At 50.7% G+C, this 13178-nt stretch overlaps 5 protein-coding genes across 5 annotated transcripts; 3 read left to right on the top strand and 2 right to left on the bottom strand.

The window, feature by feature from the left end:
- The first annotated feature begins 970 nt into the window (after nt 1-970).
- F5B22DRAFT_150679 (uncharacterized protein) lies at nt 971-2646 on the top strand. Its single transcript, XM_047969137.1, has 3 exons — nt 971-1441; nt 1536-1971; nt 2052-2646. The coding sequence occupies exons 1-3, from the start codon at nt 1145-1147 to the stop codon at nt 2147-2149; spliced, it is 831 nt and encodes a 276-aa protein (XP_047835645.1). The 5' UTR covers nt 971-1144; the 3' UTR covers nt 2150-2646.
- On the bottom strand, nt 2484-4663 carry F5B22DRAFT_150776 (uncharacterized protein). The gene is made up of 5 exons (XM_047969140.1): nt 4564-4663; nt 4280-4498; nt 3743-4207; nt 3188-3683; nt 2484-3018 (listed from the first exon to the last, which is right to left on the bottom strand). Exons 3-5 carry the CDS (start codon nt 4178-4180, stop codon nt 2738-2740), a joined length of 1215 nt encoding a protein of 404 aa, XP_047835644.1. The 5' UTR covers nt 4181-4207; nt 4280-4498; nt 4564-4663; the 3' UTR covers nt 2484-2737.
- Nucleotides 4439-6187, top strand: F5B22DRAFT_150682 (DUF1907-domain-containing protein). The gene has a single exon (XM_047969138.1). The coding sequence runs from the start codon at nt 5010-5012 to the stop codon at nt 5958-5960; it is 951 nt and encodes a 316-aa protein (XP_047835643.1). The 5' UTR covers nt 4439-5009; the 3' UTR covers nt 5961-6187.
- Nucleotides 6188-7017: 830 nt separating this feature from the next.
- F5B22DRAFT_655497 (uncharacterized protein) lies at nt 7018-9041 on the bottom strand (the record flags this gene model as incomplete). Its single annotated transcript, XM_047979888.1, has 3 exons — nt 7018-7993; nt 8026-8835; nt 8904-9041. The coding sequence occupies 3 exons, from the start codon at nt 9039-9041 to the stop codon at nt 7511-7513; spliced, it is 1431 nt and encodes a 476-aa protein (XP_047835642.1). The 3' UTR covers nt 7018-7510.
- Nucleotides 9042-9520: 479 nt separating this feature from the next.
- On the top strand, nt 9521-11787 carry F5B22DRAFT_150721 (beta-1,6-glucanase). The gene is made up of 4 exons (XM_047969139.1): nt 9521-9714; nt 9849-10153; nt 10216-10793; nt 10919-11787. Exons 2-4 carry the CDS (start codon nt 9979-9981, stop codon nt 11453-11455), a joined length of 1290 nt encoding a protein of 429 aa, XP_047835641.1. The 5' UTR covers nt 9521-9714; nt 9849-9978; the 3' UTR covers nt 11456-11787.
- Nucleotides 11788-13178: the final 1391 nt, after the last annotated feature.

Here is a 13178-nt window from a genome sequence, read left to right as displayed (position 1 = left end):
CTAAGCGATCTAGCAGCTGAGGCGTGGGGTAATCGATTCCTTTCCAACCTTGGCTATTTTTATGACCATCACATGTTGTTTGGCCAAGACGTGTCTTCAATTGATGAATGAAGCTGATATTGCCTCTTATCTATATTTCTGTGTGTTGGACATTACAATACAACTTCAGAGACCCCGAAGGTATAGCAAGGTAGTCAGTCATGACTGCTAGGCATCTATGCAATGCAGCCATTGCTCTACCATAGTCTTTCATCAGGAACTCTCCTGAGCACTGCAAACTGCAAAAGATGTAACAGTCCATATGGGCAATGGAAGGACGAAGTGGCAGACAGCTGGCACAGCTGTCAGCTAGCTACTTCTAATTCTGTGAGCACTTACTTACTCGTAGGTGCCTACATACATACATATGTATATGTATGTACTGGGGGTGCAAACGGATAGTGGGCTTGACTAGGGCCTTGGCCACCAACCTGGCCACCTACAACCTTCCAAGGTTCATTTCTAGCTGGCTACAGCATAAAGTATTGGCTACGGCCGCCCATTCTCTATCAATGCTGTACACGTAGGTACATGTACATAGGTGAGCACCTGCTCGGGTACGTCCGTCCCCCTTCGAGGTACAGGCCAATGGAAACGCGTGAAGCTCTCAACCGCTCCATTTTGTCCGGCCAACGTGTGCGACGCGGACATTGGCCAATCCAATCCACAATCGTCCAAGCTCCCGCTGCCAGCTCCTTCAAGAGCCTCGTTTGTGTCTGTGTCTGTGTCTGTGTCGTAATCTTATTGTTGGCGTAGGTAGGCAAAGACAAGGCAAAACAAGGCAGTGTACTGCACCTCTTCTACTACAGTCATTCACTAGTCGCATGCTATCACAAACCTAGTATCACTCTCATTCTACCCATTTTACACATTCTTTCCCCAGATACAACTAGTTGTCCTGGTCCTAGATGAGGTCGCATCTGAATCATATTCATTTCCTTCAAATATACCCCGTCATTTGACCATATCCTGAATTGTCTGCGAGGCGCCTGCGAGTTGAAGTACTCGTCGCAATCTGACACCACATTCCCTTCTACCCCCCACATTCAAAGCCGTCGGCGCATAACCCTCTCCATCCCCGTTGAACGTCGTTTGATTCGTTGCTATGGCCGACGATTACCCCGAAGATATCTTGGAGCAGCAGCCCAATCCCGGCGGCGATGTCGAGATGGCTGAGGGCGCCGAGGACGAAGCTGCCGGTGACGAAGGAACAGTGCTCCCCTTCGCCGAGGGAGGCGAGTCGGAGCCGCGCACTACCTTCATCAGCTACTTGACCAGCCCTGTCGTTACCTTGATCGTTGGGAGCGCTGAGAATGAAACTATTCTTACTGCACACCAAGCCCTCTTGGTTCAGAGTCCCTTTTTCGCCGATACATGTGCCGCCTTTGCCGATGACGGAAGTGTAAGTAGTGCCCCTATACCTCTATTAGGTATATTCCTTGTGCGCGATGACTGCGTTGCGCCTGCGCCACGCTAATGCCCGCCTTTTTCCTTAGCCGCGACAAATTGAGCTCTCTAATGATGAAATTGATGCCGTTGGCTGCTTCCTCGAGTACTTGTACACTGGCGATTACTTCCCCAAGAAGCTGCCAGGCCAGCGCCTGCTCGAGCAGGATCCCTCCCTGCCGGCCGTCGACGAAACCGGTGAACAGCTGCTCAAGCACGCGCGCGTGTATACGATAGCCGAGAAGTTCGGCGTAGATAAACTGAAGAGCTTAGCGAGCAGCAAGATCCACTGCGTCAATTCGACTGCCAAGGGCGAGATCACCTACGCTCGCTACATTTACCAGTATACCAGCAAAGACGATACTACGGTCCGCGCACCGGTCGCAAACTTCTGGGCCACTCGCAGTCACACTCTTCGCGCCGAAGCCGAAGACGAGTTCCGCGCGCTTTGCTTGGAATTCCCCCAGTTTGGATACGATATACTTAGTAAGTCTTGCTCTGCTATCACGGTAGCGAGCCAAGCTGCAGTAGCAGTACGTTGAAGTTTAATACTAATCTCTTTTTAGCTCGTGTTCTCGACGAGAAGCTCAAGCGCGAGCGAAACGAAAAGATGACTCCTGGAACTGCAAGTGGACGCAAACGAGCTCGACACAGCAACATCTAAAAATGATGCTACATAATATAAGCCATGCCAGTCCAAGAAATTCACATTTGAACAAAGATATGGGCTCGCTGCGTTATACATTGACGGTGGGTATTGGTATTGGTATTGGTTGAGTTGGCGTTCTGATCCCGCCACTCTTACTGCTTCACCCAACTTACAGCAACGAACATGGAGTGGTAGCCTGTCAACTAGACAGCACAGGCTTGGTTGCTATAGGGTGTGCTGTTTGTGCTTTGGAGTATTAGGACGGTAGGATATTGGTGGATAGTGTATCAATAGTGACCGGAGGCGTCGTTTTCATGTTGGAATTCCAAGCTCGGGAGAAGTTCTGCGTAATCCCATCCGCTAGCTCTTTGGAATTCCAGTCGTACTAGACCTCTATAGGGTTCACGTACAAATTTGCTAGAAAAGGAACTACCCATTCAGAATCGTCTCGTTGACAGAATATCCTTGTGGCACTCCCATCTTTCATCTGACACAGTATCCCCTAAATTATGGCTTGTCAACGCACAAAGTATGCAAAATCATTATATTAAACGATTCCAGGCCCGCGACCAGGGTGTTTCAAGGTCATCGGTCAAGCCACGTTCATGAGGTGGCGTTGAACGCTTCAAATGCTTCAGGAATCCAGTCGTCCCAATAATCCCAACCATCAGGTTTTACGAATTCGCAATCCCAGACTCTCCATGATGTAGATATTATAGATTCGGCTGTACTTCGAATCATCTTGGTCTTCAGCTGCCCGTGTAGATTCCCCACCAAGACGTCGCCCACAAAGGACCAAAATGGCCGAAGACTGCCATATGTGTGCTGGTAGCGCAAGGACGGTGATTTGAATATCTCTATGTTAATGGTAACCCTGCAGCCATCTGTTCAGGTACTGGTGTTAGTGCGTGTTCTGGATCGAGTGATGTTGAAGCTTCTTGGAATATGAGCGCACGGGAATAGTAGGTAAATGCTGTGCTCTATCTCTTACTCATATCGCCTGTCATGTCTATTCTACGGGGGTCAAAAGGGGCTTGTTTTCAACCCACGTACCTGCTAAAGGATCGTCTAACTGCACCCCCCCTGTCACCCAAAGGGAAAAGCTAGAGTAGTCGAGCACCGAATCCGGCTGTGGTGGTGGCGCCACACCAGCAGTGCCGAGCTTCATCGTCCACGTATCGCTGCCGCCGATGCGCCGGTCCACGTTGAGACAGGTTCCAAGTGGATGAAGATCCCCGCGTAGGAGGTTTGCGCTACCTGGTTTGAAGTTCACGGAACGGGTACGCACTCTCCAGCCGCGCTTTGAATACTTGTTGTGCAGCGCGACGTCGTAGTCGCACGGCTCTGTCAACGGCACCGTTTCGCCGTAGAGCAGCGTCGCGCGAGGGAATATGCAGTAAGCCTTGTTCCAGGAGATGAAATTCACGATGCACGACGTATAATAGGTGCCTAGAATAGCCACTATAGGGTGATTCTTAGTAGCAACCAGCTGCACTTTGAGCTCCGGTGAGGAGCCGTTGCCGTCCCTACTTTTGGCGAAGGTGATGATCTGTGAAGCCGTTAGCAAGCACTGCAGAGAAAAGCTTCGGAGCTACGAATGAGACAAACTTTCTCTATATCTCTCAGCCGGATGAATTGATCGTAGTCGATGACTTCAAGGTCTTGGTTTCGGACCATCTCGTAGCCTTCGGCCTCGACCAAATACTTGCCCAAAATTTCGACCCCCTCACCGTCGCGAAGGTTGATATCCAGGTCCGACTCAGGCCAGAACCTGTTGGCGAAGAATTGCAGCGCGAAGCTACCTGCTATCAGGCCGTCGGCGCGCCCAAGCGCGGTCCGGAAAGCCGTAGGATTCCTGAAAAAGCGTTCCAGTTTCTCATTGATGTCCCAAAGGTAACTGTAAATATCTCCGCGAAAAGCCGATGAGGTTCGACACAGATTGAGAATGCTCCTCGTGTCTAAATAACGGAAAATGCAGCTTCGTATGGGGTACTGACACAGCAGATAACGAAGACCTAGCCCATCGTTTTCGCCGCCTGACTGCATCTTAGATGGCGCGCGTTGTTACGATCACTGCATAGATCAACTGATTAACTACTCGGTGATAGCCAGAGACTGTGAATAAGTCGTCGCGTCTCAGCACACCTTGAAATTCTGGGGGTTTGAGATGTTATTAAAGGAAACCTGGAGCTGAATACTGCACACCGACGCGATATCAACAAGGTAGCACAGGCGGCGCTCCGAATCCAGCTGCCCCACCAGGGGTGCAGAAATTAGAAACTGGTGGCTTGGGAGGTGTCTGCCTGATGCCATCCTGGTGCAACTTTATTTTGTTTACCTCGTCGCTATACTCCGTAATGGTCTCTACAGTTATGAGTTCAATCACCCACCGATTCGGAGCGTGGTGTTGGGCAGGTGATTAGACATACGAATCACTGACTGATAGAACCAAGCAAGCACATTAATCGTTGTCTCTCTGACCACCCTAGACGTAGTGAGTTGCGTAGGCCTGTTGACTTGGCGTGGCGTGGCACCATGCAAGGTGTAAGAAATTCGGTGGAATGACGGATGTATGTGAGGCTGCATCTACATCAAGACGGCTTCATTTACACGGGAAGACCAGCGTTGAGGAGGTCCGGAAAGGTCCACCGCTCAGCCGAAACTCTAGGATATCTCGGGCGGGCTTGGCGGGCTCTTAACGTCGATAATGCTATGCGGAACGAAGTTCTGCGGGGACGCTACTCCGGGTTAGAGCTGGTCAATCTTTCCATTGCATTGGTACAGAACGGGCATCGTCGGTATTATACACAAATCCCGACTCCGTGCACACCATACCGCCGTGTTAGAAACTTGCTGTACCTATCCCGAATGCGAAATGGACGCTCAAAAGTATTTATTATCACCTCCTGGGCTCGATGAGCTCGCGGAGAAGCTCAAGGTGCCTCTCGCCTCTAACTATGAGGTCTCCACCGTAAGAGTGGTCCAATGCCCTGATCTCCGGGATGCTCCCTTTTACTTAGCTACCGAAGGCCTCTCGGGAGATGAGAAAGTAGCAGATGTTGGAGGCCGACAGAATCTATTCCCTCGTCCTAGGTTCAATACCACCTGGTCCTTAACTGAGATTGCTTCGGCTATGGAAATGAGCCAAGAGAGAGGGAGTTTGATCGGGGCCGGCGCTGGTCCATTCCATGTAGTGGGTCAGAACTGTGAACTTGCTCCAAATCTGAAGTGGGAGGGTCAGTTTGTGAACATCGACAATCAAACACGGCTTGCAAAGATAGCCGATGGCACCGTTACCGTTGAGAGAAGCTTGTCTGCAGACTGTGCTTTGATGGTCAATTTGTTCGGGTCACTCGGCGAGCCCGGACCCGTGCTCAAGATTATGGCACGGAAACGAATCGGGGCTGGCAAGAGCTTCACTGAGTGCATTCGAAACGCACTCTCTGCAGCTTACGGCGATTCGAATATCATTAGTCTTGGTGGCGCTTTTGTGGTGAATTCAGGCAAGGCACGCTACCACATCATGCCAGACTTCCCAAAAGAAGAGGACCTGCCATTTGAGAATCACGAGAAGCTGAATAACTGGTTGACGTATCACACTTTCGATGGCCCTATCGTGTGTCTATCAGTCCTACACTCGGCCGATCCAGGTGGTAACCTTGATCTTCGAATGGAACATACACATGCATTCTCCCCGGTACCGGGACGGAACGCTGGAGGTCATTACCACTACGATATTGAGGGCTCCGACGAAGACGTAGAATACGTGGGCTACTTCAACACGGCAAAAGTGCTGTATCGAATTGAAAAACCAGCTGCGGCGTAAAAAAAGAAGATATAGGTTGTTGAGTATGTGACTTGAGGTGATATCTACCTCGATCTCGTGCAAAGTTGAGCTACTACTTATGTTTTGCGACAATATCTTTCCGACGAGAGACCATTCTGATGAAAAGAATGGATCTTTGCCCTGACATTCTTCATTATAAAATGGTATGTTTGAGCCGCTGGGATGTTGCACTTCTGCTGCAGTGTTCTTCAATCGAGACCTCCGGGAAGCCTAGCTGAGCGCGAATACGGCTCGGGCAATTGGCATCAGTTTTATAGAGTTTCACGGGCTCCTAAGCTTCCTTTACTTGGTTATTGATCATTAGTAACTCATAACATACTCATATAAAAGAGCGCCCAGTTTGTGACTTGTATGACAACACGACTATAAAATGGAAGCGATATATCTTAAGACGGCTCTGTAAACGTACCTAGGGTCTTATGGCAAGAGTGTATGTCGACGCTTCCGTTTTCTGAGTGGTCGGCCTCGGTCCAGCCAGCCCCTTTCTCCGCCAATCAAAACCCGGTGCACGGCCCCCCTTGTCCCTTGACCCCGGCAACCCCGGCAACCCCCGTATACTGCCCGTACCAACTGCTCGACTCGCGAGGTCAATTGTTCATGATAAATACTTTCCATGGCTCTGCCCCGAGGCCTCGACTCTGCATTTCATCCTCCTCCCCCTCGTTCCTTTCATTTCCTCTCGCTTCGATCGCACATATCCCAACCAATGGCAGAAATGCCGCACATATGTCGGCATTGGTAACCGAAGAAATCTCACGGACACGAGGTAAAACCCCTCCCAACCATAGCCAGCTTCCAAATCTAACCAAATAACAGATACTACATGCTACTCCTATTTAAATATTAACTCCCCGGCCGTGTGAAAAGCAATTGGAGCTCTCGAACGATAAAGTGCCTACGGTTTGCTTAACTAGCTTCCGAATACGCTTAAGGGCAAGATATTTCTCAACAGCTAGGGAAGAGGAGGTAAGCGTTCATAAGATGCTGGAAGAATGGGCCAGCATCGTAATAAGGTAGCTGCCTAGCTGGGCATCAAGCATACAATGTCATCTCTTCTGTTGGTCGGTTTCGTGATCTCCAACAGGAGAGGAGTCTCCAAGGCTAGGTCCGATATCTAAGCATGGCGTGTGCCTTATCACCGAGCCAAAAAAAGGCTCTGTCCAACCAATAGGCACATGGCGGACCAGTGGACAAGCATGTCAAGGTTCGTGACGCAGGTTGAACGAGACAGGCGCCAATGACGGACAAGGACATGGGCCTATGTCCAGGGTTTTTGGCAGGATCCGTTATGCCTTATTTCTCGGCGAGATGACACTTGATTCGATCGCCTTGCCTTCACTACATCATTTCCAGCAACTGAGTATTGGCTGTCCACAGGCGTGTGTTGTCGAGGCTTCCGATTTAGGGATGTGCGCCAGCAAACAGATAGTCATGCCACTACAGGACATCGCAGACAAAGACTAGGTAGGGTCTTGATGTATTCTACTTCTTGCTCTCTTTTTGACAATTAAACATCGTTCGGCGACTTGTCATTTCCTCTTTAGTATAGCCTGCAACAAACCGTCATGTTCCCACTTCACAAGCGCTCTTGCTCTCCACACCTCCCACTCTTCCTCTCTCCCTCGCTTTTCTTCTTTGCCACCATGCCCCGGATCGAATGCCTGCTTGAGACCCATGAAAAGACAGGCAAACGTTCTCCTGTCCTCGTGTGACGCCCCGCCAGGACCGAGTGCGAACAAAAACCTCTGCACCTTCCGCCCGTCGAGCACGCAGCGGGCGAGGTCCTCGCGGCCCCTCTCGCAGAACACGCGGGCCAGGAGCAGCTCTTCGTCCGCCAGCTCGTTCGAGCCGTCGTAGAACGCTGCGACCGGCCACATCATGCACGGCGAGGAGAAGGCCTCCTCCTTCGACGCGGTGCTACACCACTCCCAGTCGATGACGCCCACGATATCGAAGTCGGCGTTTACGAAGATGTGGTCGCCCTTGTCGTCCGCGTGCTTTAGGAAGAACTTCTCGTCCTCCTCCACTACTGCTGTGGTCAGACTCTATCCAGAACGTCGAGTCGGAACCGGTGGGCCAGAAACACGTCCGCCGCGTTCTCGGCCGTCCCAATCTCACCGCCAGCGATCATCCGGAGGTGTGCCTCTACGAGGGCATGCGAGGCCTCCCGCGACGAGCGGAACGGCCCTAGCGGCCGATCGTCCTCGCCCGACCGGAACGTGGAATGTTGCGCCAGACCCTGCACCTGTATCTGGGGCTCCGCCGCCGCCGCCGGCGGTGCCATCTCGCCTTCAGACATTGCCGTCGTCGCCACGAGCGATCCGAGCCTGTCAAAAGGGTGCCTTTCGATCTCGAGCATGATGTCTGCAAGCTGCCGCACGACCTTCTCCCTCTGCGCAGTCGTTGCGCCCTGCCAGTCCAGCGGCGTGCCATGCAGCTTCTCCATCAGGATATAGCCAACGCCTACCGTATTCGCCGGATCGGACTCGCAGGCCCAGTCGAACACGCGCGGAGAGGGGATACGTGTGTGGCGCTGCAGAAACTCCATGGTTGTGGCCTCGCTCCGCAGCACGTAGTCACGCACCTCTAGCGGCGGCGATACGGGGCTGGACAGCCGGAATCGCGCGAGCCACACCACGCCGTCCGCGAACACAACCTCGGCATGGCAGTTCTGCCCGCCCATCATGGTCGAAAGGTTCTTCGGGGAGAGGTCAATTGCGCATGGCACGTTGGTGTCACTGCGCACTTGTGACGCGCGCGCGCATAGCTTCCCGCCGTCGATCCGCCGACACAACTCCTCCAGCCGCCGGGGCTCTGCTGCTGCATACCGAGCGCTGTACTCGTTCCAGTTCGTCTGATCGCGATGATCAATAATAATTTTATGGAGCAGAGCAAGGACTTTCAGGTGCTGAAAGCATTTACCTCTGGCTTCGGACACGTATGCCACTGGTCCCGCAAGTGAGTCTGGCAAAGATGCCTGTCGCAGAGCAAACAATCCCCGGCCCGTTGAACGGCTGGGGTTTGGCAACCCACCCAATCACACGACCACAGAGGAGGCATCTTGGAGTTGACCAAAAATGATACGTCTTGTAAGAGAACAGAAGCACATCGGTACCAACCTCGTCGGCTGGCTTTTACGGCGGCTGGAATCTCGCGATTTGGCATTTACAATGAACTTTCTACTCCTACAAGATTTTATGTCAACACACAGGTCAGGACTGCAAAACATGACCTTTACCTGTAAACAGACGGCCATCACATAGATGTGGCTAGGTAAGGTACGTACCTACCTAGGCGCATAATGTGGCTTACCATGTACAAGTGAGAAACCTTGACACAATTCAAGGACCGATACCTAAATCACTATAAAAAAAATTATAACATCTTTATTCCTTTAATCCAGGCTGAAATTGGCTTTATTATTCATGATGGAGTGTAGTACGTAGTACCGGTACCTAATTGCTCAGGGGACTAACAAGTGGCGCCAGCCCAAACAACACCGCTCTGTAATTTGTGGCGGTGCCGTCATACCAAGTTTCAACTTCCCTGACCACCTTCTTGTTGTAGCCATTAGATTTGTTTCGCAGCCAAAGGCCTTGACATTATCAGGGGCATCGCAGTAAGCAAGTTGGCGCCATCACATGCCAGTAACCTCTTTGTCGCTTTTCATCATAGTAGTTGAAGTTGCCGTTCTGCTCCTAGTATATCCTTAGGCCCGCTGATCATGACTGATGTAAGTAAGGCATTGAAAGCCACCTTCTACAATCCGTAAACTGGGGTAACCTAAAAGGGTAGCCCCAAGCTTGGGGAAAGGCTGTCCTGAATACGGAAGCTAGAATATGTCATTTGGCTAACGTAGCCTTACAGTCGGACCGAGATGGCATATGTTGGAGAACGCGTATAGCCGTGACATCTGATATAAAAGGGACGACAGTCGCATCCATGTCTACTAGTTGTCTGCTTCAGAAGCATCAAGCCCTCAGCAGTTAGGATCACTATGCGCTGCTCACAACTTGCTCCCCTTTTCCTGGTGGGCGCCGCCTATGCGTGGCTGCCCGAGGACCGCGATCTCGCCGCCTTCAATATGACGGCACAATTCGAGAAATTGGGCAAGCGATTCCAGCCCTCTCTTCCAGGTGGTGTAACCAAGATTCGTGGCGTCAACTTGGGGAGTAAGTGATGCTAGCCGATGAACTTTACCAAAAAACCTCTCTGAAAACTCACACAACCTTAGCATGGCTGATCTCAGAGCCATTCTTCATGCACAACGAATGGTCCAACGTCATGGGGTGTGGATCTTCGGTCAGCGAGTTTGATTGTATGCGGGAACACTACTCGGGAGGGAACCGCGAGGCCGGCAACGCCGCCTTCGAGAAGCACTGGGCTACCTGGATCACTCCCGACACGGTGCAGTCAGTCCACGATGTTGGTCTTAACACGATACGCATTCCCATTGGCTACTGGTCGTACACAGACATTGTAGATGCGGCCAGCGAGCCTTTCGCTGATGGCAACCGGATGCTACCTTACCTTGATGCCGTCGTGCAGAAGGCCGCCGATCTGGGCATCTATGTCATCATTGATTTGCACGGTGCACCCGGCGGTCAACAGCAAGATGTGTTTACCGGCCAAAACCCATCGCCAGCCGGTTTTTTCAATGATTACAACTATGACCGCGCAAAGAGGTGGCTCACGTGGATGACAAACCGCATCCACACAAACCCAGCGTACTCGACTGTTGGTATGCTTGAAGTGCTCAACGAACCTGTCTCAATGCACGATGGCGGCGGACGGTACCCTGCCCCTGGTCAGGTTAGTTCCCTATGGAGTCATATATTTCCTCCTCCCACCAGTTTCGGTCCTTATTACTCCTACATGCTCCCGAAACACGAACCCCTTCCATATCTGGAAATTACTGACTCTAACGTGTATTATAGGTTCCAGGCATGATCGATTCATTCTATCCCGGTGCGCTCCAGGCCGTGCGCTCTGAAGAGGCTGCACTGGGCGTGTCAAACGACCGCAAGTTGCACGTGCAATTCATGTCGTCCAAGTGGTCGTCAGGTGACCCGCGCAGCAACTCAGTCGTAGCAGGCGACAGCATGACAGGCTTCGACGACCACAACTACATAGGATTCGGAGTTAGCGATAACGGAAACCGAGACGCGTTGATGCAGAGCGCATGCCGAGACTCACGTGTCGTGAATGGCGAATCATTCGAGATCACGGGGGAGTGGAGTATGACGAGCGGCGTCGAGTGGCAAGATGCCGACTTCTTTAAGAAGTTCTGGACTGCCCAGCAACAGCTCTACGAAAAGCCGGGAATGTCGGGCTGGGTTTATTGGATGTGGAAGACTGAGTTGGACGACCCGAGGTGGACGTACTCCTACGCTACTTACCTCAACTACATCCCCACTGATGCTGCCGGGCTTGAGCAAAATGTATACAACGACGTGTGTGTGGGATACACGTAATGCAAGCGGATTCGTGTTGCACGCACCGAATACCCTGTCCACCTTTTACGTGCAGGCCCCGAGAACCTGTCAAGAATATGTTCACTGGCCCTATTGCACATAAGCAGGCCAAGATCATGGATAGAACATTCAAGTAGACCTTAGCAGCCGTTAAGTAAACTTATTGTATTTGAGTAGAGCCAATTCCAAATCCAGATGCCAACTCTTGTTACAGGTCGAGCGAATTGAGGTAAGGAAGAGATGCCTTGGGAAACAAGCATGAGCGTGACGTGACCAAAGTGGTCATTATCTCCATGATATTCATCTATTCAACTATCGTGCTACCAAATCTGCTGATCGTTACATCACCGTTGCGTGAGTCCTTGATGCCAAGTTAGGTCCTGATGAGGACACCCTTGCCCCTAGTCAAGTTGCTGAAGTTTCAGCTGCCTTGATATACGGATTCATTCTCGAGTCAGTCCAGAACTTGATCAGGGAATTCGAGGCTAGCTTCTGCCTTAGCATGAGGAATGCTCGCCTGCAAGAATCCCTTCGAACAAACGTGTTGTACTTTACACGAAAACTCCTGGGGGACTGAGGGATTGCGGAACATATTTACATCAATATCTCTAGTGTTATATTCTTGCCATTTATTTTAAGCAAACCCCTCGACGTTCGTCATTTCATGCCCGCCTACCTCTGTGGGTTTCGAATCGGTGCCTTCCATTTTCCATGCAAGTCACCAACCAGAATCCGAATAGACAATACTGCAGGGAGAATCTACCTCATTAACCTTCATGGTATGATGAGCATTCTTGTCCTACAGCGTCAGAGCAATATCATTGTCGATATCAACCGGAATCGGTAATGGGGGGAGCTTATAACAGGCTTGCCAATGAAAAAATGAGGCGTCGCTCGAACTGATCAGTTAGGAGAGGCCGGCGCGGTGTCCATGCCCGGTGGAATATTGCATGTATATAGGAATTTCTATTCTATACCCCCTTCGGGGTCTTCAACGTTAGCTTAGTACTTCTCTTTTTACATCAAGACTGTTTCTTCGTTAATAATTAAGCCATTGTTGTATGTTAGTTATAACTTCATTAAGTCCTTTTACCGCCTAGTTATTTAATAGCTAATTAGTGATTATACCTTATTTATAACACTAATAATGACACTCCCTCCGAATCCTTGCTTTTGTACTGGTTGAAATTGAAGGCCTTGCAATAGGTCCAGCATGCTGTCTCCCGGTGTGTATCACCCGTTCCGCTCAAAGCAGGGTTTTTACACCGAAAGACAATCTGTAACGAAAATTCCTCAAGATGGAGACGATAAGGACCATGACTAGCCAGGTTGATACCCTGCTTATACTTACAAATCAATCAATAAGAAAGCTTAAGACGGCCTAGTTTAGTCTCTTCCTAAGTGGAATCACTACGAGGTAAAATTACTCAATATGTTAAATGTTTCCTCACCGCGACGGAAAGGAATCGGTAGATACGCACCGGCAAGACCGATAATCAAGAGCCTGCTGTCGTGTAATTCCATCCTTACCAAATACCTACCTGAGGAGGCAACAGTCAATGCGGAGTAAACGGTGGCATTTGTTCAAGCATTAACATGCCAAGCAGCGAAGGATGTTAGCCATCAGTGAACCAAGTTTCATAGTGATGTATATAAGGGCGCACACGTTTATTCCTCAAGGACAAGCAAATCTCACGTAGGAAAGGAAAAGCGATTCCTCTAT

Source organism: Xylaria bambusicola (assembly GCF_022495145.1).
Source record: "Xylaria bambusicola strain CBS 139988 unplaced genomic scaffold F5B22scaffold_2, whole genome shotgun sequence".
In the NCBI taxonomy this organism is placed as follows: domain Eukaryota; kingdom Fungi; phylum Ascomycota; class Sordariomycetes; order Xylariales; family Xylariaceae; genus Xylaria; species Xylaria bambusicola.
This window is presented reverse-complemented; position numbering and strand designations above follow the sequence as displayed.